Raw genomic sequence first — 26,666 nt, 5'->3', positions numbered from 1 at the left:
TGGTTATAATACCAGCGAAATATCAGCATCAAGTTAATAAATTAATTATTTACTTAGTTTCTGTGTTCTATTATACCGTTAAAATAATAAACGGCATAATAAATAATATATTTAAGCCACCCTAGTACATAAACACACTAGAATCAGACTATATAATGTCTTGTCAAAACCAACTCTACTATACCAAAGCAAAACATGGACCATAAAAAGGAAAGATGAAAAACAAATTCAAACAGCAGAAATGAAGTTCCTCAGAAAAACAGCTGGATATACCAAGTGGTACCACAAAACAAATGAAGAAATCTTACAATCCCTGAAAATAAAACCAATTAATTGCTACATAAGACAGTATAAACTTCACACACAAATTTTGGCTTGCTTAAATGGCTATAATATTTAAATCGAATAGACAACAGCAGACCCAAAAATATTATACAGATACAAAATAAGTGGAAAAAGAACAATCGGAAGACCAAGAAAGAGATGACTACTTCTTCCTAAAATCCATGTTAGGAAGAAGAAGAAATTATATTCTTGGTTTAATTATTTATTCAGGTGTAAGCAAGCCAAAATTTGTGTGTGAAGTAATTTCACGAATGTGCTACTTGTATATAGAGGCTAATAACTTCACATCAAACTGTTGGCTAATATATCCTAATAGGTGAACTGGATATAGAGATAGGATGGCTACATTATTAGTACTATCAATAGTTTTCCTCAAATTAATCTATTTGTCAAGATAGTAATATTGTCGGATCTTTACATTTCAGGCTTCTATGATAGTGTTCATTAAACTTTTGGAGGTTGCAGCTCTACATAAAATAAATTTTTTTTTATAGAAATTGCCACTTAGTGAAAGGCTAACAAAAGTTGCTGCTGAAAAGATAAGTTTATTTTTGTAGTAAAGTAGTGATTTGGATTTGCTTTTTGGTGTAGTTTTATTTTTTATAGCTTAGTGTAACTGAGTGATTGTGAAGATTCGTGTATTTGAAATACTTTTATTTTTACTATTTTTGAGACTTGCAGTGAACAATGATGACAAAATGGTAGTACACATGAGATGATGCAATTGGGCAGCAGGAAAATCAAATGTAATTAACAGCATGAACTTTTCAAGGATGGTATGTTGTCATGAATGCAACATGTACAAGTGTTGGAACGTGAAGAATGTCTTTGTGGAAAGATTAAACAGGAAGCAAGAGAGGATATGGATATGTCCAACAGAAGAACATATATGGATATGTTCTTCTGTTGGACTATGAATTATCAGTAAATGAGAAATCAGGTGACGATGAAATTAAAGAGTGCATAACTGGAGGAGTGAATGACTGTATAAATCATGGAACAGAAGCGAAAGAAAGTATAACTGAAGAAAGGGAAGCAAAGGAATATCGGAATGGGAAAACAAATGATAAACTGACAGTGTAATTGCCAGGATTCAAAACAAAAAAATCAGTTTATGAGAATAAATTGAAAAATATGCACAGCGAGATGAGAAATTTGGTGGATAAGAATGGATGAGTTCAAAAAAAATTGTTAGAAAGAGTACAAGGAGAAAAAAAAAGAGGTGACAAATGACTCAACAATAGCAATGTGTGGAGATTCAATTATTATAGGTGTGGTAAATGAGAGATTCCATAAGGTGTCTTTTTCAGGAGGGAGAATTAGCAAGGTAATTTTCTGTTGTGATTCTGATACAGCAGAGGGAGAGAGAGAGAGTGCAAAGGAAACTATTCGCGATTGTGGAATACTGATTACGAAGACAGATTGAGAATTTGTAGACTGCAGACATTAGCAAACAGGAGAAAGAGGGATGGATAAGATTACAAACTTCTGAAAGGATCATACAGGATTTTAGTTGATGGAAAATGGAAAAAGGACAAGATGGCATCCTTGGAAGCGGAGAATGAATGCTGCCAAGAAGGGGGTGAGATCTAGATTTTTCTCTCATAGAGAAGTATGTGATTGCAATGAATTGCCATTGCATGTGTGTGTGTGCAAGCAATGTGAATGAATTCAAAAACAAGTATGATAACTGGTGCATGTAGTATGTGGCCTCTCTAAATGAATCTCTGACTACCTGGAGGTCTCTCTTAATAATAATAATACAATGCACATATCTTTATAGACATGTATGATGCTATGCATTATGGGAAGGGACACTATCCAGATCAGTTTCAACCTTAATTGAGGTCTCATCAGTGGGAGCCAGACCCAGAAGTGATACAAAGGTTGAAGTAATGCAGAAGGTGCCACTGATGAGAGAACTCTCCTCTTCTCTCACACAGAATGCTCTAATTCCCAACCACTCCCAATCTCGTGTCCACTGGCACTACAAAGGTACTAAGCAGGATGACTAGTGGAACTTTTCCTTTTCATGGTTTGACTATTGCTTCCAATCTTATCACCCAAACACCTGTCCTCCAAGCAACTGACAAAAATTAACCTCACTAGTATGAAGTTCTTCGTTCCCAATTCTATCCTAAATTCTCATTCCCTTTCCAAACCCAGGTTCAATAGAAGATGTATCAAAGCAGTTGAAGATAAAAACTCAACTTACTGCAGGTGACTTGGAAACAAAATGATACCATTAGGAAAAGAAGACCTTTGGTATCTAAGTTACTTAAGAATCTTGTGATGTCTTTTTTCCACCAAAAGACAACAGTAGTTATAATTCTGACACTGTTTTTGGTATGGTAGTAGGTAATTTTCCTTGGTCATTTATGCAGAATTTGAAGAATGATGCCAGGAGGTCAGCAATATCTTTAGACGTTGTAAGAAAAATTGTGAAAGATGTTTGCAAGGGGACTAGGAAGAGTAATGTCCATTTGGACAAAAGGTGAGTTTTCTGCTGTTAGTGAAATTTGGATATACTAATGGACGTTTTGCATCTGTTACATGCTTTAGCATGGGGGTAAATATGAAGCTGAAACTGCATTGTGCAAGCCACTTGCAATACGTTGAATTTTTTTGCACCACCTTGGTAATTCTTGTTGTTAAACAATGACTCCAGTTTGCTTTGTTGTTGTTTGTTTCGCAATTTTCTTTAATCTTATTTCTCCATCTCTGTTCTTTTTTCCCTCTTTCTCTACTCTTCCATCACTTTATTTATTAAGTGAATTATTTACTTTGTGATCAAGAAATTATTATTATCCCAAGATCTCATGGAGTCAAAGACTCATCTAGGAAGTCCCTTTGTCATACACACAGCTCATCATACCTTGCGTTAAAGACATTCAAATTCTCTGCAGACACCACACTCTAAGAATAGGCATTCCAATCATTCAAAACTCTGCATGCAAAAAACCTGCTTCTCACTCCATTGTTCATACCCTCCTAATACAGCTTCCACGTATGACCTCTTGTTCTCCCCGGATCTCCCACATTAGTTGTATTTCATGGCTGTGATTCATCATCATCAAATTCCTCCCATGTACCCTAAGGAGGTGTACAGGATATGATGGTACTACATGAAAAAAAATTACATCATTACTAACTTCCTATCTACAATTTTCCTCCAAATCAGTCTGTTACTTGTCAAGACTCCAACATTATCAGATCTTATATTTCTATCGTCTAAGGCACTTTATACCGTATCAATCCACCTATATCTTGGTCTTCCTCTGGGTTGTTTTGCTGCCAACCTGGCAGCAAAACGATCTCTGCTAATTTTGCTAATTAGCAAAGCTTGTTTTGTTAATCTTTCGTCGCCCATTCTGTTTAAGTGACCATACCACCTGAGATTAACTCTGCTAAAGCATTCCTGGATACCGACAATGTCAAGTTCTTTCCAAATATCCTTGTTTTTAATATGATATTGCCATTGATGCCATCTGTTCATGCCTATAATCTTTCTCAGGACTCTCATATCTGCGGTGTCAAGTATCCGTTAAAGTGTTTTACTTCTGAACCAGCTCTCAGATCCATAAGTTAAAACTGGTTTGAACACTGTCTTGTATATAGCTAATTTAGTGTTCTGACTAATTTCTCTCTTATTCCATATGAATTTATTCAATTGACTTTGTTGATTCTGTTTGTCTATTTCCATATTTAATTTACCATCTGCACTAAAAATTGTGCCCAAGTAGCTGAAATGTTTTACTTGTTCCACAGGTTCTCCATTCACAACACAGTCGACATTTTCAATGATTCTGCCTAATTTCATTGTCTTTGTCTTTTTATTGCTGACCTTCATACCATATCTATTACAACAGCTATTCAATTTAGTCAGAGAATCTTGCAGACCTGTAGCAGATTTATTTAGAAGTATAACATCATCTGTATAAAGCAAAGAGCTGACATTACCATCTCCAATTCTGATATCATGTTTAATACCACTTTCCTTCATAATGTGATCCATATAGATTATGAATAACAGAGGGGATAATGTACATCCTTGTCTCATACCAGATTTAAAATTACACCATCTCCATGTACTTCTTTCAATTCTAACTGCTGACTTACAACTCAAATAAAGACTAAGTATTACTTGATATAATGCCCCATTGACACCATATAACTGTAGCGTATTGAATAGCTTTTCTCTTGGCACCTTGTCATATGCCTTTGACAAATCGACAAAAAACTTAAAAGTACAGATCTTTGTTATATTCCCATGCTTTCTCGACTATTTGTCGTAAAGTGAAGATCTGATCCTGACAGCCTCTATTTGGCTTGAATCCAGCTTGTTCTTCACCAAGCTTTTCTTCCACAATTCTTCTCAACTGTTTCTCAAGTATACTTGCATAGATCTTGCCAGGAACACTCAGTAGGGAAATACCTCTGTAATTCTCACATTCAGTTTTATTTCCCTTTTTATATATGGGTACTATGAGAGCTCTACTCCAATCATCGGGAATTCGTCCCTCTGTCCAGGCTTTCTGAACTATGCAGTGCAGCCACTGTAAGACTCTTATACCACCATACTTCAGCATTTCTGGTCGAATATCAACTACTCCTGCTGCCTTTCCACATTTCAAGCCTTTGATGGCTTTTTCTACTTCAAGTATGGATATGTATTCCTGACTGCATGCCTGCTGAGTGTTTTTTACTACTGTGCTGTCATCACTGCTTGTTTCATTTAGCAGTTTTTCAAAGTAATTACTCCATACATCAAGGATATCATTTTCTCCCGTTTTCATGTCACCTTTATCATCTCTAACTTCTTTTACAGCACTCTTTCCTCCATTCCTAAGCTTCTTCAACAACCTCCAGAATATTTTGCCACCTTCTTGATATTTATTTTCAATGTTCTTGCCAAAGTCCTCCCATGACTTTTGTTTAGCTAGTTTTACACAGTGTTTAGCATTCTTGCATTTGTCTCTGTATTCTCTAAGAGCACAAATTGACTTATTTGACAATAACTTTTGATATGCTTTCTTCTTTCACTTCACTGCCTCTTTAACTTCCTGTGTCCACCAGGGAGTTCTGATTTTTTTATCCTTGCAGACAACCTCACCACATGCCTCTCAGGCAGAATCAATCAATGTTTTCTTCAGAGTATGCCACTGAATCAACAAGGTTTGATTCCTGTTCTCAAACTCTTTCATTTTTTCTTCAATAATCTTTGTGTATTTTAGTCTACAGTTCACATCTGAGAGCTGCTCAACTGTTATTCACTTTAAAACTTTCTTAGATGTTATTCTTTTCAAAATGAAATTCAATTTTATCCTGCTCAAGACTAAATAGTGATCACTTCCAATTTCAAATCCTCTGTACGCTCTGGTGTCCTGCACCAGGGAGAAAACATCACTATTAACAATAACATAGTCAATGAGACTTTTCTTATTCCTAGCCTCTTCTCTCCATGTGAATTTTTGCACATTTTTATGTTGGAACATGGTGTTAGTTATAACCAGTCCATGTTCTGAGCAGAAATCCAACAGATATTTGTCATTATTATTAGCTTTGCTCTTTTCATCAAATTTTCCCAAAATATTTTTGTATGTCTGACAATCATTTCCTACTCTGCTATTTAGATCCCCAACAAGGACCAACTTTTCCTTTTTCATTGTGTCAGTTGCTTTTTCTAAAGCCTCAAAAAATTCTTCCACTTCTATCTTAGTAGAACTCTGTGGGACCATAGGCACAAATAAGTCTCATTGTCCAGTTCCCCATTCTCATATTTGCCCACATTACTCTACTTGAGACTGACTGCCATTCAAGAAGATTAGCCTCGTATTTTGTGTTGAATACTATGGCTACTCCTTCTTTTCCTTGATTGTCATTGCCAGAACATAACATTTTGTATTTATTGCTCAGAAAGATCTCACCAGTTTTTGTCTTTTTTTGTTTCAGTCACCCCTATTATGTCGATCTGATACTTATCTAATTCCTCAGCTAGCTCCATTTCTTTGCCATTCAGGCTTCTTATGTTGATAGTACCGATCTTTAACTCTGGTGATGTTGAGTGGGGGTTTGTTTTCAGATTTGTTCCAGTAGCTGACTTTTCGCTGTTCGCCCTGGTTCCCTGGCGAAAACAACAGGGGCCTTGTTTAACCGGGCGACGCCCCAGCCGGCATGAAATTTTGTCATGTTGTACCATCATTGTTTATTTTGGTTTAACCAATAAGAATACAATTTGGTCGGCTAAATCCCAAATTGCCAGCCCATCCTTGTTCGTTCAGTATCCAAGTAGATACCCAACAGGGTGCACCACGAGAAGGTGAGGATTGGACATTAGGTCAGAAGCCCTGGTCGGTTCTCCGCATTCCTTTAAAGGCTATATGGAGGTCTCCTCTCAGTTATATAGCTTTGCATAGGTGGTAATTTTGTACAGCTTAATACAGTGCCTGCTGATCTTTTATTTTGTAGTTATCTGTATCTGTTACAGATTATTATTACTACTGAATGGGCAATTCCATGAGTCTGAGGACTCATCATGGGAGACCCAATCCACACAATATTTTTCATACTTCAGCTTAAATCCACTAACATACAAAGCACTCACAAATGACTCCGGCAACCCATTCCATTCAATCAACTCTCCAAGCAAAAAATCTAGTCCCCTCACCTTCATTCACTCCCAATTTCTAGGGATTACTTCTTGTTCTGCTCCCTCTAGCTAAGTGCTGAAATATTTCCTCTGTATTAATCCTATAAAATCCTTTAAGTAAGTTATCCTTTATGTATCTATCATATATCCCTTCTTTTTCACCTATCAATCAACTTTTGCAACTGACAAACTCAATCTATCCTCAGGAAGAAGCATTCCTCAAATCACTCACTATCATGATCACTCGCCTCTGGATACTTTCCACCATTTCCTCATTCCCGAGAAACCCAGGTGACCAGACATGGATACAATAATCCAGCTGTGTCCATATTATGGCTTTATAAAGAGGAATGACAAATCCCTTATCTCTGCTTGTTAGCATATTCTTTAATAACCATGTTATCCTATGGGCTACCCTAGCAATCTACCTTCTAAGCTCTCTATCTACTACTCGAAAATCCTTGGCTTCATCAATTTCCTGGAGTACAGTTCTTTCAATGTTGTACATAGCTTGTAATCTTTTTATCCCAAAATGTATAACTTTACACTTTTCTAAAATTAATTGACATCTCTTATGTTTTGTCCTTACTGTCAGCATATTTAAATCATCCTGTAAGCTCTTTGCATCACCTTGATTAATTATTACCCTACACAACTTTGCATCATAAGCAACAACTGAATATCTCTCTTCAAATTATTTCCTATATCATTTATGTACAAATTAAACAGCATTGGTCTGAGCACAGTCTTATGGCACACCACCAATCACCTGTTTTCTTCTGGATTCTGCTCCTCCATATACTACTTTTTGGTATCTGTCCATCAGCTATCCTTAACCAGTTTCATATCCCTCTCCATTTGTTCCAGTTTGCATAACATAATTTCATGTGATACCCTGTCAAATTCTTTTGTAAAATCCAGCAATGTTATTATGTACCATAATTCAGTCTTTAATTCAGAGCCAGTGTCCCAATTTATATAAATTTATTCAAGTTACTGATAAAATTAATATGTTTGTAAACAATAAAAGAAAACTGAGTAAATCGCAGATATGTTTATAATAAGGTTTCATTGCAAAAGGTTTTAATACAGAAATTAAAATATTCAGAGGGGGGGGGGGGAATTTAGAAAAAAGAACAGATAAAATTTTAAGTGTTACAAAAATACAATGAGATTTTAAAATCAATTCTCAATAACAAATCACCATTTGCTACTTATAGAACAAATAAAACATTTCAGCTATTTAGGCACAGTTTTTAATGAAGATGGCAAATTAAATTTGAAATAGACACCAGATTAAGTAAAGATGGTATGGTGGAGAGCCAGGTGAATAAATTTATATGGAATAAGAGGGAAATTGCCAAAACACTAAGTAGCCTGAACACCCACTGAAGGTACATATCAGGGAACTGATGATGATTGAAATTATTGGTTTCTCAAGCTTTATCTAGTAATATATTCCATGTTGGTTTAGGGGAAGAATTTAATTTTTGCAAAGGTATAGTACGCCCACAGATATAAGACCCTTCGTTACTTCTGTGCATGTCAACAGAAGGAGAATCCATTCGGATAATAGGGTAATCAAACCTTATTGTGGGATGAGTTGTTTATTATTACACATTGGAAAATTAACTTATTTTTTATGACCAACGTAGTCTTTAAAGTGGTAACTATTTTTCTTGTATAACAGTTGGAAAATTTTACCTATAAAGCATGTGATTTTGCGTGTTTGCGACCAATTTGTACATCATTTCTTTCTCCCCTTCAGCATGAATAGACTATTCTTGGCACAAAGCCAAGCGAAGCTGAAGCAAGTGTGGGCATATTATATTTCTGTGATATTTCTTGTGGAATAATTTTGCTGCATGGATTAATCTAACACCTCATCTAAGAATGTATATTTCAACTATCTTCGTCTTCTTTTCCCTGGTATTTTCCCTTCTAACACATTTATAATCTATTTGTTTTTGTCTTCACATGTCCTGAGTATTTCATCTTTCTTTCTTTGATTGTCTTCTTTAATACTCGGCTCTCTTTTATATTTCATGCAAGACCGCTTTGTTAGTTTTTCTTTTTCTCCAATTTATTCCTAGCAATACTCTCCAACAGTATGTTTCAAATGCTTCAATTCTTTTCCAGTCTTCTGCTGTTATAGTCCAAGTCTCACAACCATATATTAATTTCCAAACAAACGTTTTATAAATCTTTTCCATATGCCTTTACTTATCTTACTTGTAATAAATGATTTCTTTTTCTTTAATACTTTAAGTCCATTAATCAGATAAAACATCATCGATCCTAAATAATATCTGTTTTAAATCCTGTTGATTCTCGACTGACATAGCTCTATCATCATCAAAGCATATCATATGCATCTTCTCTCCACCTACAGTTACCATGTACTTCGTTCTTTAATTAATTTCACTGCATTCTCCATATAAAGACTGAAAAGTAAGGGTAATGAGGCACAACCATGTCTTAAACCTTTCTTGATTTCTACAATTGCTTCATTACACTTCAGATAACTAACTCTTAAGTCCATTCTAATTTCCTTCATTATTTGAAAAGCTTGTTTCACCGTACATTCTTGAATGTACTTTTCTAAATCTATAAAAGCAATGTATATAGATTTATTCACTTCTTCAGTCTATTATTGTTAGTATTATTTCTCTAGATCCTTTACCATTCTGAAGTCTAAACTAATCTTCATCTAAATAACCTTCAATTTTTGATTTTATTCCATGCTTCCCTATATTCAGTATGATCATTGAAGCACGACTGAGTAAACCTAATGCTTGATAATTTTTACAGTCTGTTGCATTCCCTTTCTTGGGTTTATTGCCATCCAACTTTCACAGAAATCAAATACTTCCTGTCCTTCTTGATAGCTTAACCTAATTACTTTAAATAAGGCTTCTTGTGTTGCTTCTCCCAAAATTTTTTAAATTTCCGATGGTATGGTATGTCATCTGTTCCTACAGTTTTCCAGTTGGATAATTCATTAATCGCTCTTTTAATTTCTTTATGCAGTATCTCTGGTCTAAGTCTTTATTTTTCAACTTCATATTTTGGTTCAATAATTTCACTATTTATATTTTCTCTGCTATATAAGTCTTCAAGATATTCCTTCCATATCTGCTATCTCTTTGTCATCCATAAGTAATTTTCCTTTTTTTGTCTCATATAACTTTACTTTTTGTTTTGGGATAGCAGGTGTGCACAGCAATTGATATACATGTTGGCTGCTCCTGTTTTTAATTTCTATTCAACTTCTTTACATATTTCTTCTATCCAGTTCTCCTTTGCTTATTTACAGTTTTCTTTAATGTTATCTTTTAGTCTTCGATACTGTTCCTTGCCTTCTCTAGTCTTCTTTTTCCTTGTGTTATTTTGCTCTTCTATTAACTTTAGTATCTCATTTGCTGGAATTTTGTAAATCCTAACAATTTGTCTGATCTTTTAGTTATTTCCTTCGTGATCATCAGTCTTTTTCACAGTTCTTCTCAAGCATGCAATCTGTTTCTTTTTTAGATTCATTTTTTATACCTGATGGAAGGCAAAATCAAAGGAGATCATGAGAAGACATAACCAATGCAGAACCAAAGGAATTCTCAGAGGTCTTTTGCTACATGGTAAGTAAAACAAAGAATGATTAACGAAAAATAATTTTAAACACACAACCAGCCATGGTGGATATTCTTATTTATGTTACTTCAACAGTATCTCACTGGTATTGTAATTTTAATGGTGCACTTCACATTTACGTTTTTGTTTGATGGAAATATACAACATGGCTGGGTGGGTGTTATGAATGCTGATGGTAGGGAGATGACAGAAGCAGAAGAAATAATTAAATTACTAGTGATCACTTTATGGGTGTGTATTATTCGAGTGAAAATAATGCAGTGACTGAAGTTATAAGGATCAATATCAAAACAGAGTTCGATGAAGTGGAGGATATAGGATATTAAGAAATCTTAACATGAATATTGCCAAGGGAGTAGATGAGATCTCTTCTCTGGTGCAGCATGCTGAAATTGAGGGGTGTTTGATCAGCATTGGCTATTTGCAATAACATATAGTTACTTCTCTTCCTACATTGAGTCACAGAGCAATGAAAATCCATCATTTTATCCTTGAAATCTTTCAGCATTCTTTGGCAAACAGATGTCCATCAACGAAGGGAAACACTTTTCCTCTTCATGAATCTCGTGATCCAACCTTGGCTCAATTTCAGATCTGTGTGACTGCTGCCTCGTTTTGTAGCTAACTCACGCGTTTTGAAATATAACATTTCATGTGAAACACAGTAACCATCTTTAAGCAAACCTAACACACATTCAAATAAGTTGATGTCCCACACAATGAAAATCCTAGAAAGGGTTCTTGATGGAAGACTGAAGAAGGAGGTGAAGATTGCAAAGGAACAATTTGGCTTTGTGCCTGGTCGATCGATGACAGATGCTATCTTTGGGTTACAGCAGATGATAGAAACATTTCGAGAGAAGCAACAGGAGCTACATCTGGTATTTATTGATCTGGAGAATGTGTATGATAGAGTGCAAGGCAAGAAGTCTGGAGGTGTCTGAGGGAGAAGAAGGTACTGGAGAAATATGCCAGTGTTGGATTCTGAATGAAGAGAAATTTAAATTATTAATACTCTCCTCAGAATCCAACATAATCCACCATGGCAAAGGCTACATTTGTAAATATTATTTAATGTAAATCACTTGTTTATAATTTAATATTCATATAACTACCTTTAATTTTATCTAATATTTAATTATTTAATCAAGAATATATGTATTAATAGTAGAAAAACTCTGTGTTAAAATATTATCAAGCTATTTAGCTTATTTCTATGTTAATATAGAATTTATATTTGATAAATTAACTGCGCATTAATTGAAATGTAAATATTCTTTATTTATTCCTATTTGTAGAAGTTTAGCATTATGCAATACCTCAATTTTATTATATTTTGTTTGGTTGTCATGGAGACGTATGTAAGTGAGTGAGCACGTTTTGGAACACCACGTGAAGAGACGGTTTATTGAAAAGAGTTTTAGATCACGAGAACAATTTAGGTGGGAAGAAAGGATAATAAAAAGGAAGAACGCTGAAATTATAGAAGAAAATTAAGAGATAGATTAGAGAGAGAAAGGAGAGGATTGGCATTAGATTGGAATCGGAGCATTCGGGAATAACAGTGCGATAATAGCGAGTCGGCAAGTCACTCAAGCAGCTAATAAAGTCTACTAGTCGAGAGGCGGTTAGCTAATAAATTGTAGAATAACAATTATAGCTACGGAAGACAGCTGAGTGACTACTAAATAGACTAGCGATATTTGAGTTGAGATTCAATTTCAGGGCTGACCTTTCAAGGACATACAGAACCTTGAAGCAAAGCACAGAGTTATTAGGGAATAGTAGAGGCTGTAAAGTTGAAGTTACCGTTAGCTGTGCTTAGAAATATATTGCCTAAAGAATTAAATGAATGCAGGAAGAATGAACAGCTGTGCATATAAAACCTCAAGTTAAGGAATTATTGTGTATTGCCTTATTTCATAAGAGATCAGCAGTATTTCATGCAAGAACATTTGTTTATGTGTATAGTGACCGACGATTAATTCAGTTATTGCTTAGAAGAATTATTTTAATGGGTGCCGTATACTGTTTAAGTGTTTACAGTTATAAAAAGTGTTTACGTATAAGTAGGTGAAGAAAAAAGATTATCGGTAAGATTATTCCAACCGTTAATATTCCTATACAGAGAAGTGTGAGAGTTTCATCCTAGAATTTCCTTATACTAACAGTAACTATTGCGAAAATTAGCTAAAGTGAAAATTTATAAGTGTTTGCTTGTGAAGAGGTATTACTGCAATTTTTATTTTATTTAAAACTTAAAGAACTATGAGATATTGATGTGAATGATCATTAAGGAACTTTATTAAATAGCTAAAAGGAACTGTGAGAAGACTGTATTATAGATAACAGAATTACCATTGTCTGAGTTTGCATGACTTTATTATCAGAAAGGCTGAAGTGTTTATAATAACTTGTTTAGTATTTTGATCTTAAGTGTATAATTTGTGATTATAAAATTAAATGTTTTTTGTTAATCTAAAGTTGTATTTTGCCTGAATCTCTTTTACTGCACCATTCATAAAATATTCGAACCAAAGCGGGTAAATTAAGTAAGTCAAATATACTCGGCCAGTATATATTTTAAGGAGAAATAGTTGAAGGTTGATTTTTCGTCAATTCTTGAACTAATTCAGATATAGAGTGGCGCAGTCTTTAAATATAAATTTTCTCTATATTTGAATTAGAAACCAACTAGCAACTTATTATTTTGTTTAAGAACATCATAGTGACCTATATGTCGGATCCAAAGTATAGATTGAGACGAAGTAGGATCCAACACCAGGCTGGTACAGGGGATGTACAGAAATGTGAAGACAAGAGTTCGGACCTGCCTGAGAGAGACAGAATGTTTTCCAGTGACAGTTGGATTGCATCAAGGGTCAGCATTAAGTCTCTTCCTGTTTATTATTGTGATAGAGGAGGTGAGAGAAGATGCACCTTGGACTATGTTATATGCAGTTGACATCGTTCTGTGTGCAGAATCAAGAGAAGTGGCAGCTAAACTGGAAAGTTGGAGGAAAGCACTGGAAGAGATAGGAGGTATGAGACTGAGCAGAAGAAAGACAGAGTATATGTGTTGCAAAGTGGATGGCAGCCAGGAGACAGATCTGGAGCTGGAAGGAAATGTCATTAGGAAGGTCAGTGACTTTAGATACTTAGGTTCAACAATTGAAAGCGGATGGTGAGGCTGAGAAGGAAGTGGGATGCAGGATGGAGGAACTGGAGAGAGATGGCTGGAGTGCTATGCGATAAGAGGGTGCCGATCAATCTAAAAGGCAAAATTTACAGGACAGTAGTGAGACCAGCTATGACGTATGCTATGGAAACTGTGGCCCTGAGGAAAAATAACATCAGCAGGATGGAAGTAGCAGAGATGAGAATGCTTAGGCAGATGTGCAGTGTGACCAGAAAGGATCGTCTGAGAAATTACTATGTAAGGGAGAAACGGTGAAAGTTACAAACTTAGGAGCAAAGATACAGGAGGCAAGGATGAGATGGTTTGGTCATGTGATGAGGAGGAAGGAAGAGTATGTGAGAAGAAAGGTCATGCAGACTGACGTGCAGGGGAGGAGGAAGAGCAGGCAGCCAAAATAGAGATGGAGGGAGATGGTGGAGGAGGACTTGAGGATGAAGAACTTGGATGTGACTACAGCCCATGACAGGAAGTTGTGTAGGAAACTCACTACAAACAGCGACCCTACTTAATACAGAAGAAGAATGCTTTTCTTGACTTACTGCTGTTTTGTAATGCAAGTTTCTGCTAATATCACACATTACATTCAGTCGCTGTAAACTCACATCTTACTGCTCGATTGCCATGTTTTTTTGAAAAATCAATAACTTTGAGTTTAAAACAAGTACCGTAACTTGAACATTTCTCCATATTTCAAGCAAAAATTACTAGTAATTTACAAGACTTGAGATAGGTTATGAACAATCCATCATGAATGACTAATGAGAAGTGAAAGTGGAGGGGATGTCTGGCTGTGCATGCACACTTTCACCTAAACCTCACCTCATTCACCACTACACCCCCACACAATCCAAGATTAAGATGTTAATGCTCCCTCTCCCACATTTCTTCTACTGGTTGCTTCTCCATGCATATGATTGGTGCTGTATTAACAAAAGATCACGCGACTCAACAACAAAGATAAGACAATGATTATTGAGTTGAAATGCTGATTCTCTTCAACCAAATTCCAAAATATCTGAAGCTGCCATAACAACATTCACTATTTCTTTTAACACTATTCCTTGCACAAAAAAAAAGTTTAAAACTTTTTTCTTGTGCAAGGTATATGTGAAACTTTTTCATTTCTTTTTTCGTAAAGTAAAATCAGGGGTGTGCAAGATATATACGAGAGCAAGTTACATTTGAACAAATACAGTAACAAAGCTTTTGAATGCATTCATGAATTTTATGATAGTTCACCAATGATCCTTCCAAATTACCTTTGATAGCAATATCATGTGTATTATGCATTATACTGCTAATAATGCTATCTAATTATTATTATCTAAGGTTTGTTTCAGTTCTTCAAATTAATGACAAAAAGAGATAGATTTAACTTACCTGCAATGAATTTTTTTTTGACACTGAAAGAGATGAAGATGATCCCTGATGATGCTGCAAGGAGACTTCACTGGAATTTCTTGGGCCAAATGCAGATTCACTGTTTACAGAACCCACACTACTGCTCAAGCTATGTGACAAAGAGGAAGCCACATCTTCACCCACTGTAGTGATGCTGGATAAAATAACATTTGAATTGCCATCTTCTGATGCCTGTGCTACACTACCATCTACTTTACGCTGCATTTTACTAGTACGTTTTAAACTACCAGATGGATAACATGAAGCACTGCTACTGACCTAAAATGAGAGAGAGAGAGAGAGATCACTATTAGAAATCAGTAACTGAGTGAATTATTTTCTTATTGTTGGTCTTATAAAAGAGCAAAACATTAAAACCCATTTAATTCTAATCTCAAAGAATCACCAAAAGATGAGATCATATCCCCATCCAACTATTTCTGGATACAGGTCCTAGCCAGCCTTTTCAATATCTAACCACCTCCAGAGATAGTGAAGCTATAATAAGGTGCACTGTCCATCCTAGCAGCAACCTTGCACAATGAAACTATCCTGCATTTCATCCCTTTCAAATCTTGTTCTTGATACTCAAAAAATTGGTATATATATTGCTAATTTACTTTCTCATTCCTTTAAAACTCATGCCAATACTCCATCTAATCTAAGTTAGAAATTAATCTTTCAAATTACTTACATGATAATACATGCAATATTTGGATGTGGCAACCATATTTAAAGGTCTGTTGACATATCATTAATGCAGTTCTAAATTAAACTACATGAAGACTCAAGTCATAAGAGGGATGCCCTCTATTTGTGCTGTTGGCTTGCCTTAGATGATGGACAGGAGGCCTAAGAATTAAAGTTTTTCAAATCTTGGAAAGTTGAATACAACCATTTATTAAGATTAGATTATGCTGGTTTTTTAAATCTAGTAATGATTCTAAAAACAGTCTTTCAAGTTTGTATTTAATATGATGGAGAATGACAGTTTTCTTCGATACAATTCTGTGCAAAGTATCCAATGCATGGTCACCTGGAACAGAGAGAGAAAGAAGTGGATCCTTAAAAGGGCAGATAAGAGAAGACAGCTTCAAATGAGGTTTGAAATTAACTGAAAATTTGGACAAAAGATCATTATTGCCAATTCATTATGATACAATACACTGAGATGAAAAAGATTACAAACTTTATTGTACCTGATGGTACTAGGAATTTGAAGGTGATGGTGGATGGGGAGTTCGAGTTTTGTGACATATTGCGAGAGTTGGTAAAGCAGTTTAACAGATCACTTGGTATAGAAAAATATACTGACAACTAGGAACAATGAAGTTCCTAGTTGTCAGCATACTTTCCAACTCATTCCAACTTATAGCACTTTGTAATGCCCTAATATCTGGACTACAACATACATAATTTAGCTTACTTTTCTGGGAAATGAGTGGTGAAGAAGATCCAGAGGAGTCATCAAGATGGTCACAGATCAGTTGTTTGCCCTTATGAGAATAGACTGAAGGACTTAGGACTACAAAATTTAGTTGGTATATAAAAATGAAGCATATCAAAAGTTCCTGGAAAATAAGTCAGCTTGTGCTCTTAGAAAATACAGAGACAAATGTAAGAAAGCTAAACACTGTGTAAAACTAGCTAAACAAAAGTCATGGGAGGACATTGGCAAGAACATAGAAAATAAATATCAAGCAGGAGGCAAGATATTCTGGATTGTTGAAGAAGCTCAGAAATGGAGGAAAGGTAGCTGGAGTAGATGATATTCAACCAGAAATACTCAAGTATAAAGGTAAAAAAGTGGCTGCATTGCATAGTTCAGAAGGTTTAGACAGAGGAAAGAATTCCAGATGATTGGAGTAGAGCTTTAGTTGCACCCATATATAAAAAGGGAAATAAAACTGAATGTGAGAATTACAGAGGTATTTCCCTACTGAGTGTTCCTGGTAAGATTTATGCAAGTATACTTGACAAATGGTTGAGAAGGATTGTGGAAGGGAATCTTGAAGAACAAGCTGGATACAGGACAAATTGGGGCTGTAAGGATCAGATTTTCACTTTACATCAAATAGTTGAGAAATCATGGGAATATAACAAAGATCTGTATTTAAGTTTTGTAGATTTGGAAAAGGCATATGACAAGGTGCCAAGAGAGAAGCTAATCAAATCGCAACAGTTATATGGTGTCAATGGAGCATTATATCAAGCTATGCTTAGTCTTGATTTGAGTTGTAAGTAAGCAGTTAGAATTGAAGTACAGGAAGATGGTTTGGTATTAAATCTGGTATCAGACAAGGATGTGCATTATCCCCTCTGTTAACCATTATATATATATGGATCACATTATGAAAGAAAGTGGTATTAAACCTGATATCAAAATTCGAGATGTTAATTTCAGCTTTTTGCAGATGATGTTATACTTCTAAATAAATCTGCTACAAGTCTGCAAGATTCCTTGACTAAATTGAATAATAGATATGGCATGAAGGTCAGAATTAAAAAGAAAAAGACAATGAAAATAGGCAGAAACATTTAAAATATCAGCTGCATTCTGAATGAAGAACCTATAGAACAAGTAAAATATTTCAGCTACTTAGGCACGATTTTTAGTGAAGATAGTAAATTAATATGGAAATAGACAACAGAATCAACAAAGCTGGTATGGTAGGAAGTCAACTGAATAAATTTATATGGAATAAGAGAGAAATTAGTCAGAACACTAAATTAGCAGTATACAAGACAGTGTTCAAACCAGTTTTAACTTATGGATCTGAGAGCTGGGTCAGAAGTAAAACACTTTACCAAGAGTAGAGATCGCAGACATGAGAGTCCTGAGAAAGTTTAGAGGCATAAACAGATGGCATCAATGGCAATATCATATTATAAACAACGATATTAGGAAAGAACTTGACATTGTCCGCATCCAGGAATGTGTTACCAGAGCTAATCTCAGGTGTTATGGTCACTTAAACAGAATGAGAGAGAGAGGAAAGATTAGCAAAACAAGTGTTCTCTGACAGGTTGGCAGGAAAAAGCCCTAGAGGAAGACCAAGATATAGATGGATTGATACAATAAAAAGTGCATGTACCCTCAAGGGATGTACAGGATATGATAGTACTACATGAAAAAAAATTACATCATTACTAACTTCCTATCTACAATTTTCCTCCAAATCAGTCTGTTACTTGTCAAGACTCCAACATTATCAGATCTTATATTTCTATCATCTAAGGCACTTTGTACCGTATCAATCCACCTATATCTTGGTCTTCCTCTGGGTCGTTTTGCTGCCAACCTGGCAGAGAACACTTGTTTTGCTAATCTTTCTTCACCCATTCTGTTTAAGTGACCATACCACCTGAGATTAGCTCTGCTAACGCATTCATGGATGCTGACAACGTAAAGTTTTTTCATAATATCCTCATTTTTAATATGATATTGCATTGATACCATCTGTTCACACCTATAATCTTTCTTTCTCAGGACTCTCATATCTGAGGTCTTTGGTCAAGTGTTTTACTTCTAACCCAGCTCTGAGATCACAAGTTAAAATTGGTTTGAACACTGTCTTGTATACAGCTAATTTAGTGTTCTGACTAATTTCTCTCTTATTCCATATGAATTTATTCAATTGACTTCCCACCATACTAGCTTTGCTGATTCTGTTGTCTATTTCTATATTTAATTTACCATCTTCACTAAAAATTGTGCACAAGTAGCTGAAATGTTTTACTTGTTCCAATGTGTTGTGAATGAAGTCAGGTTCTTCATTCACAACACAGTTGACATTTTCAATGATTCTGCCTATTTTCATTGTCTTTGTCTTTTTATTGCTGACCTTCATACCATATCTATTACAACAGTTAATCAATTTAGTCAGAGAATCTTGCAGACTTGTAGCGGATTTATTTAGAAGTATAACATCGTCCGCATAAAGCAAAGAGCTGACAATATCTCCAATTTTGATAACATGTTTAATACCACTTTCCTTCATAATGCGATCCATATAGATAATGAATAACAGAGGGGATAATGTACATCCTTGTCTCACACCAGATTTAACATTAAAATCTTCCTGTACTTCATTCAATTCTAAATGCTGACTTACAACTCAAATAAAGACTAAGTATTGCTTGATGTAATGCCCCATTGACACCATATAACTGCAGCATATTGAATAGATTCTCTCTTGGCACGTTGTCATATGCCTTTTCCAAATCGACAAAACTTAAATACAGATCTTTGTGATATTCCCATGCTTTCTCGACTATTTGTCGTAAAATGAAGATCTGATCCTGACAGCCTCTACTTGGCCTGAATCCAGCTTTTCTTCCACATTCTTCTCAACCATTCCTCAAGTATACTTGCATAGATCTTGCCAGGAACACTCAGTAGGGAAATACCTCTGTAATTCTCACATTCAGTTTTATTTCTCTTTTTATATATGGGTACTATGAGAGCTCTACTCCAATCATCGGGAATTTGTCCCTCTGTCTAGGCTTTCTGAACTATGCAGTGCAGCCACTGTAAGACTCTTATACCACCATACTTCAGCATTTCTGGTCGAATATCATCTACTCCTGCTGCCTTTCCACATTTTAAGCCTTTGATGGATTTTTCTACTTCAAGTATGGATATGTATTCCTGACTGCATGCCTGGTCAGTGTTTTTTACAAATGTGCTGTCATCACTGCTTGTTTCATTTAGCAGTTTTTCAAAGTAATTACTCCATACTTCAAGGATATCTTTTTCTTCTGCAAAAATAATTACTATATATGTTGGCGTTTAAGACTACTCTCAAATACTACAGAAAACCCCTCGAAATCATTGGTCATATTTTATGGCAAGTATAAAAAGGGAAACTTAATTTCTTGGATGAACATTTAGGTAGTTACAATACATCATTATATAAGAAAATAAGCTGTGTTTATAAACCAATCAGATTAATTTTTTGTTACATAAATTTATTTAAAATATTACAATAGATGTAAGTCTTAAAAAACAAATAATAATTATTAACCTCAATTTTCATGTTAATTTTCTTTATCATATGTTGAAACTAGTTCTTCAGATTCATTCTTTAAATGATCATCATATAGATCCCAGTTCGAATCTGGTGAATTGATTTTGTTTTCGTCGTCATCAGTGTCCCACAACCGATCATCTTCCGTACCATCCATAAGATTAGAGATACCACACCTTTTAAATGATTTTATTACAGTCTCTACTTTTACTTTATTCTATGCTTTGATCACAAAATTGCACAACATATCAAGTGATGTAGCATGCATAGATCCACCGTTTGTAAACGATTTGTCACCAGTCAACATTCAATTATTCCACTCTTCTCGCATGTGATCTTTAAATGGTTTGTTTAAGCAGACGTCTAGTGGTTGCAATATAGAATTTAAACCATCTCGTATAACAGCAATTTTTGCGTTATTTTTTTGTAGAAGACTTTTAGTATTCTCAGTTAAATGACTATGAAACATATCCCATACTAATAAACTGCGTTTCTTCATTATACTGCCTGGTCGCGTATTTCACCATTATTTATCCATAATTTCACGCTATTTTCGTCCATCCACTTTTTCGTGAAAACGTACAAAAACACCAGAAGGAAATTTTATCTTAGGTTTGGTTTTACGTTCGAAGATGATCATTGGTTTTAACTTGGTTCCATCAGCCAAACATGACTACACAACTGTAAACCTTGTTTTTTTCATGACCTGTACTTCGAACTAGCACACTCTTACTATCTTTAGACTCCACTGTTTTATTGCTTATCATATCAAAGCTCATAGGTGTTTTATCCATATTTCCAATATTTGACAATAGAAATTTATGTTCTTGTCTCAACTGAATAATTAATTTATGGAAACTGGCAAGTTTGTGGTCAAGATCTGCTGGTAGTTTTTGACAATTTTCATTTTTTGTCTGTTCCTAAAATGATTACACCATCCTGAAATAGCTTGAAATTCAATACTTTCATCTGGATTCAACCTTGACCATTTTAGTGCATATGCTCTAATCATATCTCTTGTAACAAGATATCCATTCTGCCTTTGTTTGAATACCCATTCTACAACGTGATTTTCCAGTTGCAGCCATTGCATTTCTCATTGCTTATTTTTTTCTTTGGCAATTTTTTTGAAACATCTTCTTTCTTCCTCCATTCTCTTACCATCTTTTCGATTATGTCAAACTTTCTTGCAGAGAAGCACAGTTATTGGTTTGCTTTGCCATTTCAATTACCCTTATTTTAAATCTAGCTTCATACCTTCTTTGTTTTGTTGCTGGTTCCATGATTTTAAATGATAATTTAATAATCTTAAAATTTAAAAAAATGCAAATTTAATAACTAATTAAAATTGGGGCTAATCACTTTTAATTAGGATAATTTGCATAAATACTAAATCTATGCTATGCAAAAAAATAATGGATATGCATAGATATAAAAATAACAGATATAACAACAATACCTAACGTTGCATTAATACAAGAAAGAAGAAACTTGGGGGTAGTCTTATACAACTAACATAAGCTTAAAACCTAAATACAGCCTAAAATTTAGGCCTCATCTTATACGTCGACATATGCGGCAATTAAGGTTAAGTGGCATCCATATTTATTTATTTTTATTCTAAATCTATAGTACATTTGTACTATGGGTGCACTAAGGATTTCTTCCCCCCCTCTATATATATATATGCTTTTCAATCACTGTTCATCTCACCTTTTCAACTGGACATTACAATTCTTTTCATCAACAGTGGTAGCTGTGCATCTGGACTAATATCCAAGGGCATAGCATATAACCTTGAATCTTATTTTATTGAGCTTTGTTGATTAAAAAAAAAAAAAAAATTATTACTTCATTCTGTAAAACTGATTTCACAAGTAATAATCTCTTGTCCAACTTTTCCAATTATGACATCATATTCCTCAGAAATTTAAATGTTGACAACTCCAATTAGTCCCCACATCAACTATTATAATCCAGGAAGTAAAGATACTGAACAATTGCTATTACCAATGAATTTACATACTGTTCACATGCCTTTTCAAAATTACGGGCAATCAAGATCACTCTCTTTTACACAATCAATCTCTTCCCTACCAATATCTTTAAGTATATTGTGAATGAGGTTTGTTCTCTACGCACCAAGATCACAATGTAGAGTTGATTTCCTGTCGAAAAATACCAACCTTCTGATTTCTATTCTGCATTTACTTGGATTTTTTTTTTCTTTTTTCCAAACAGTTCCAGGGAACACATCATTTAAATGAATCTTATCTATATGAAAACATTTATTCCACATTAACTTCCTTGTCTCTTATACACAGTCTCCAATAAATATGCCAAGCTATTCAAATTAATAATCAGTAAATCTCACCTAGACTTTGCCCAAATCAACTCTCTTTTCTACCATTATGAAGCTTGAACAATTTGAAGAAATTAGCCACTTCTCACATGAAAACCAAATCAACTGGTGGTATAATAGTGATTTCTATTATCAAAGTAGCAAAACAAGTGTTCTCTTCCAGGTTGGCAAGAAAAAGACCCAGAGGAAGAACAAGATATAGGTGGATTGATACAGTAAAAAGTGCCTTAGAAGATAGAAATATAAGATCTGATAATGTTGGAGTCTTGACAGGTAAAAGTTTCTCAACTTTCCAAATCTGCTACAAGTCTCTTCCTGGCAGATTCCAGAAAGAGCCTCTCAATATTTGTATTTGCTGTAGTCAATAGAGTGGCCTTCTTTCAGCATATCCTGTGGTGGCTGTCTAAAGCATAGTTAGGAAATTCAGAGTGACTCTAATGGTGGAACTGGATGTAGTCCATGTGTTCAAACAGCCTGATAGCTGTCCTGCTTATTTGGCCATAGTAGGACAGTACAATTGCAAAGTATCTGGGAAGTCTAGGGAATGTTGTTGGTCTTCGGTGGAGTGGATAAGGGATGCTTTTTTTGTGTGATCTGTAAGTGGTTGTAAGTTTGTATTTCTTTAGGATTTTTGTTACTTTTTCAGATGTACCCCCAGATATATGGAATGGTGATAGATTTTCTGTAGTTGTATAGGTAATTTTTGTAGATATTTTCATGGGTTAGTGCCCCACAGAACTGGTTCACTTTCCTCTAAACATGTTAACACACAAGCAGATGCACATCCATACACAGATCAATTCCATAGTTATCAAACCAACTTTTCATCCTCTTTCATTTCAGCTTCATCTGTTCCTGGGAAGCTTTTCCATAATGTTTTCTCTACAACCTCTAAAAGAAACACATTAATTACTTTCCAGCGCATCATACTATTCTATTATAGGTTTTGCAACCGCTTGTGCAGGTGACATCAGCATAAAAAAATAGATGAGAATTGAACAATGTCTTTTTTCCAACCGAAGGATGCATGTTGCATCATCCTTTCAACTGTGTTATAAAAAATTATATATTAATTAATTCAATTCCAGAGTAAATATTTACAGAAATTTCTTCTTGTTCTTGAAAGCAGAAGAAATTTCTGAAAATATTTCTGAAAAGACAACAATCTTTCCCCAGCTATACAAGTAATTCATATGCATAATATTACTACGATAAAGTCAGTAAGTAATATATGAGAACTGAATAAAATGAATCAAGACTAATATCTTTAGAGATAAGAATCACATCCTAAAAAAATAATTTGCATTGACAACATACCTGGAAATCAATATATTCATTCCATGTTCGCCACCAGTCCATAGAAATTAGATACCAGAACTGACCAACTTGCATACCTCTTCTTTCTTCTCTTTCTAGCCAACACCTGAAAAAAATCAAGCAAAGTACAGAAAACCAAAAAGAATACCAAAAAAAAAAAAAAATTAAAAAAATAATAATACTTAAACTCCAAGCTAATCAGATGGCAAAATTACTCACTTGTTAAAATGTTCCATCTCAATTAATGACCCATATAATTAGCTAACATATATTAGTGGCCAAAATTGTGGAAACCTTTTGAAAAAGTGTATTTTTGAGGCTTGATGGCTCATAACACTACTTTTTTTTGGTGTAATACCATAAAATTATATATCAATGGAAAGATAATTTAATCAACAATGTAATGCGACAAAGTTTGTTCAATTATCTGTATTCTATGAAAAGTTATAGCCAAATAACCAGAAAAAAGAAGCACAACTTGCTTAGGTCGATATGAAGTAGCTTTCCTTCATTTGAATATAGCTAATGAGCATGAGTGTTTAGAGAGCCAATCAGGTGTCATCTTGTTTTGGCAATGAGCCAATAAGGTCACAGTAGGATTCAGCTAGTGATGTCATGTATTGGAGCTGAGAGGACGACATTTGTCAGTGTGTTATGTGATTGTTATCAAGTTGGGTTTTTTTGTGTTTTTTCATTTAGTGAGCTTGTAAAACGTAATAAAATTAAAGAAATGGCGCAAAGAGTTGACTGGTCACCGAGAAAGCGATGTAAAATAGTACTATTAAGTGAACAAGGCTACAGTTATGAAGAAATTAGAAGAAAAATTGGTGGAAACTTAACCAAAGGTGCCATTTCTAAATTTTTGAAGAGGAATAAGGAGACTCAGTCATTACAAAACCAGACTGGTAAAGGCAGGAAAAGGTGCACAACAGCAAGTGATGATGGAAGAATTGAGAGACTGTGCCTACGTGACAGAAAAAAATCATCTGGGTGTATACAAGATAAAACGGCGCAATACAATATGAAGTTGAGTGCAAGGACTGTTTGGCACAGACTGCAAGAATTTGGTCTAAATGCTAGAATTCCATGAAAAAGAGCCATTTTTATCTCTCAAATGAAGGTTGAAAATATTAAACTGGAGGCTGAGCCCCCCTAGTAGGAATATAAATGCCCAAAAATACATAAACAAAATGCTTGAGCCCAAACTGAAGCCTTCCGAAAGTGATCTTTTCCAAGATAATGAAGCATTTATATTTCAACAGGATTCATCTCCATGTCATGTTGCTGCTGTGTGCAAAAAGTGGTTTCAAGATAATCATATTCCACTGCTGGAATGGCCTAGGAATAGTCCAGACCTTACAATCGAAAATCTATGGAGCCGACTAAAGAATCTTGTTAGTCAGAAGCAACCCACCAATAAAACCCAATTAATAGAAGCAATAATTCAATCTTGGGTTCACATTATAACAGCTGCAGAACTAAAAAAACTTGGTTCACTCCATGGGAAGGCATTGTAAGGCCGTAATTAATGCTAAAGGTTACCCAACTAAGTATTAACTCACATTGTGAGAATTTTTGTATATCTCATTTTTTCTGTGTTTCACTTTTCTTCTTTATAACTGCTGTGCTAATAAAAAATCCTTTATAAAAGTTATTGAATTACATTCTTGATTAAATTATCTTTCCATTGATATATAATTTTATGGTATTAAACCAAAAAAAAAAGTGGTGTTATGAGCCATCAAATCTCAGAAATACACTTTTTCCAAAAGATTTTCACAATTTTGGCCACTAGTGTACAAAGAAACATACAGCTGGTTTTTATTGTTGCAATGTTCACAAATCTGTGTTTACAGAAGACATTCCAATTCACACACACTCAAACAGTTCTGTACAAAAAACATGCAAAAAAAAGGAAGACAACATACCATTTCTTTCCACCCAACTCTTGGATTTTGACCAATTTAACCTACAAAGGTCCCTCCACTTCATGTTTGATCGGTCAATGAGGAGATGCTCGCTGTCCTTTCCAAATGCAAAGGGCAGTAAGAATCTGGGCAGTTGTTACATTTTAAGTTTTTTTCTTGTTTCTGAAATCTGTTCTTTCAAAAGAGAGCCTTATATAGGAGTTAAACTTCTTGGGATTGATGCAAATAGAAATCCTTGTTTTGCTATCCCTTTAGATCTGCTAGACTACTGCTTTTCTCTGAGACCTTTGTATCCCTTATTCTTGTTGCCATTATCCTTTCATAATTCATAATCTTTGCACGGCAACACTATACTGTTAATCTTTTTTTTTTCTCCCTCTCTCTCTCTCTCTATATATATATATATATAGGTATGTATTGGCAGGCCTGGTTGGCCGAGTGGTTAGTGTATCTGCTCTCTAGCTAAGAGGCCGTGGGTTCAAATCCTGCATAGGCATGGATGTTTGTGATTGTCTTCCACTTTTATACATTCATTCACCCAAGTATAGATACACTCTCCCAATATGGACTGGGTGGGAATAGTAGACCCAAAACCTCCCTCAATGGGAGAGGCCTTCACCCTCAGTATGTCGAAAAATAGGCTGTTCATCATCATATATATACTGGGATTACAATCCCTAAGTCTAATCAGCAAGTATAATCATGTTTCTCTAGAGTCTAAAGATGTCACACAATCATTTCATTCCGATGGTCATTCAATCATTGAATGACCATAGAAGATAACTTCAAT

At 34.8% G+C, this 26,666-nt stretch overlaps 1 protein-coding gene across 2 annotated transcripts in view; it reads right to left on the bottom strand.

Annotated features, from left to right (window-relative positions):
• The window catches only part of Usp32 (Ubiquitin specific protease 32), an 808,142-nt gene that overhangs the window by 484,088 nt on the left and 297,388 nt on the right, over positions 1-26,666 (bottom strand). For both annotated transcript variants that reach the window (XM_090413901.1, XM_090413902.1), the window contains exons 12-13: positions 23,949-24,054; positions 15,219-15,518 (exon numbers count right to left, since the gene is read on the bottom strand). In XM_090413901.1, the coding sequence (XP_090270027.1) occupies positions 15,219-15,518; positions 23,949-24,054 (406 nt within the window). The remainder of the gene's footprint in view (positions 1-15,218; positions 15,519-23,948; positions 24,055-26,666) is intronic.

This window comes from Typopeltis vanoorti, chromosome 24, assembly GCF_054136105.1.
Source record: "Typopeltis vanoorti isolate ZY-2024b chromosome 24, IOZ_Tvanoo_1.0, whole genome shotgun sequence".
NCBI classification, from domain to species: domain Eukaryota; kingdom Metazoa; phylum Arthropoda; class Arachnida; order Uropygi; family Thelyphonidae; genus Typopeltis; species Typopeltis vanoorti.
This window is presented reverse-complemented; position numbering and strand designations above follow the sequence as displayed.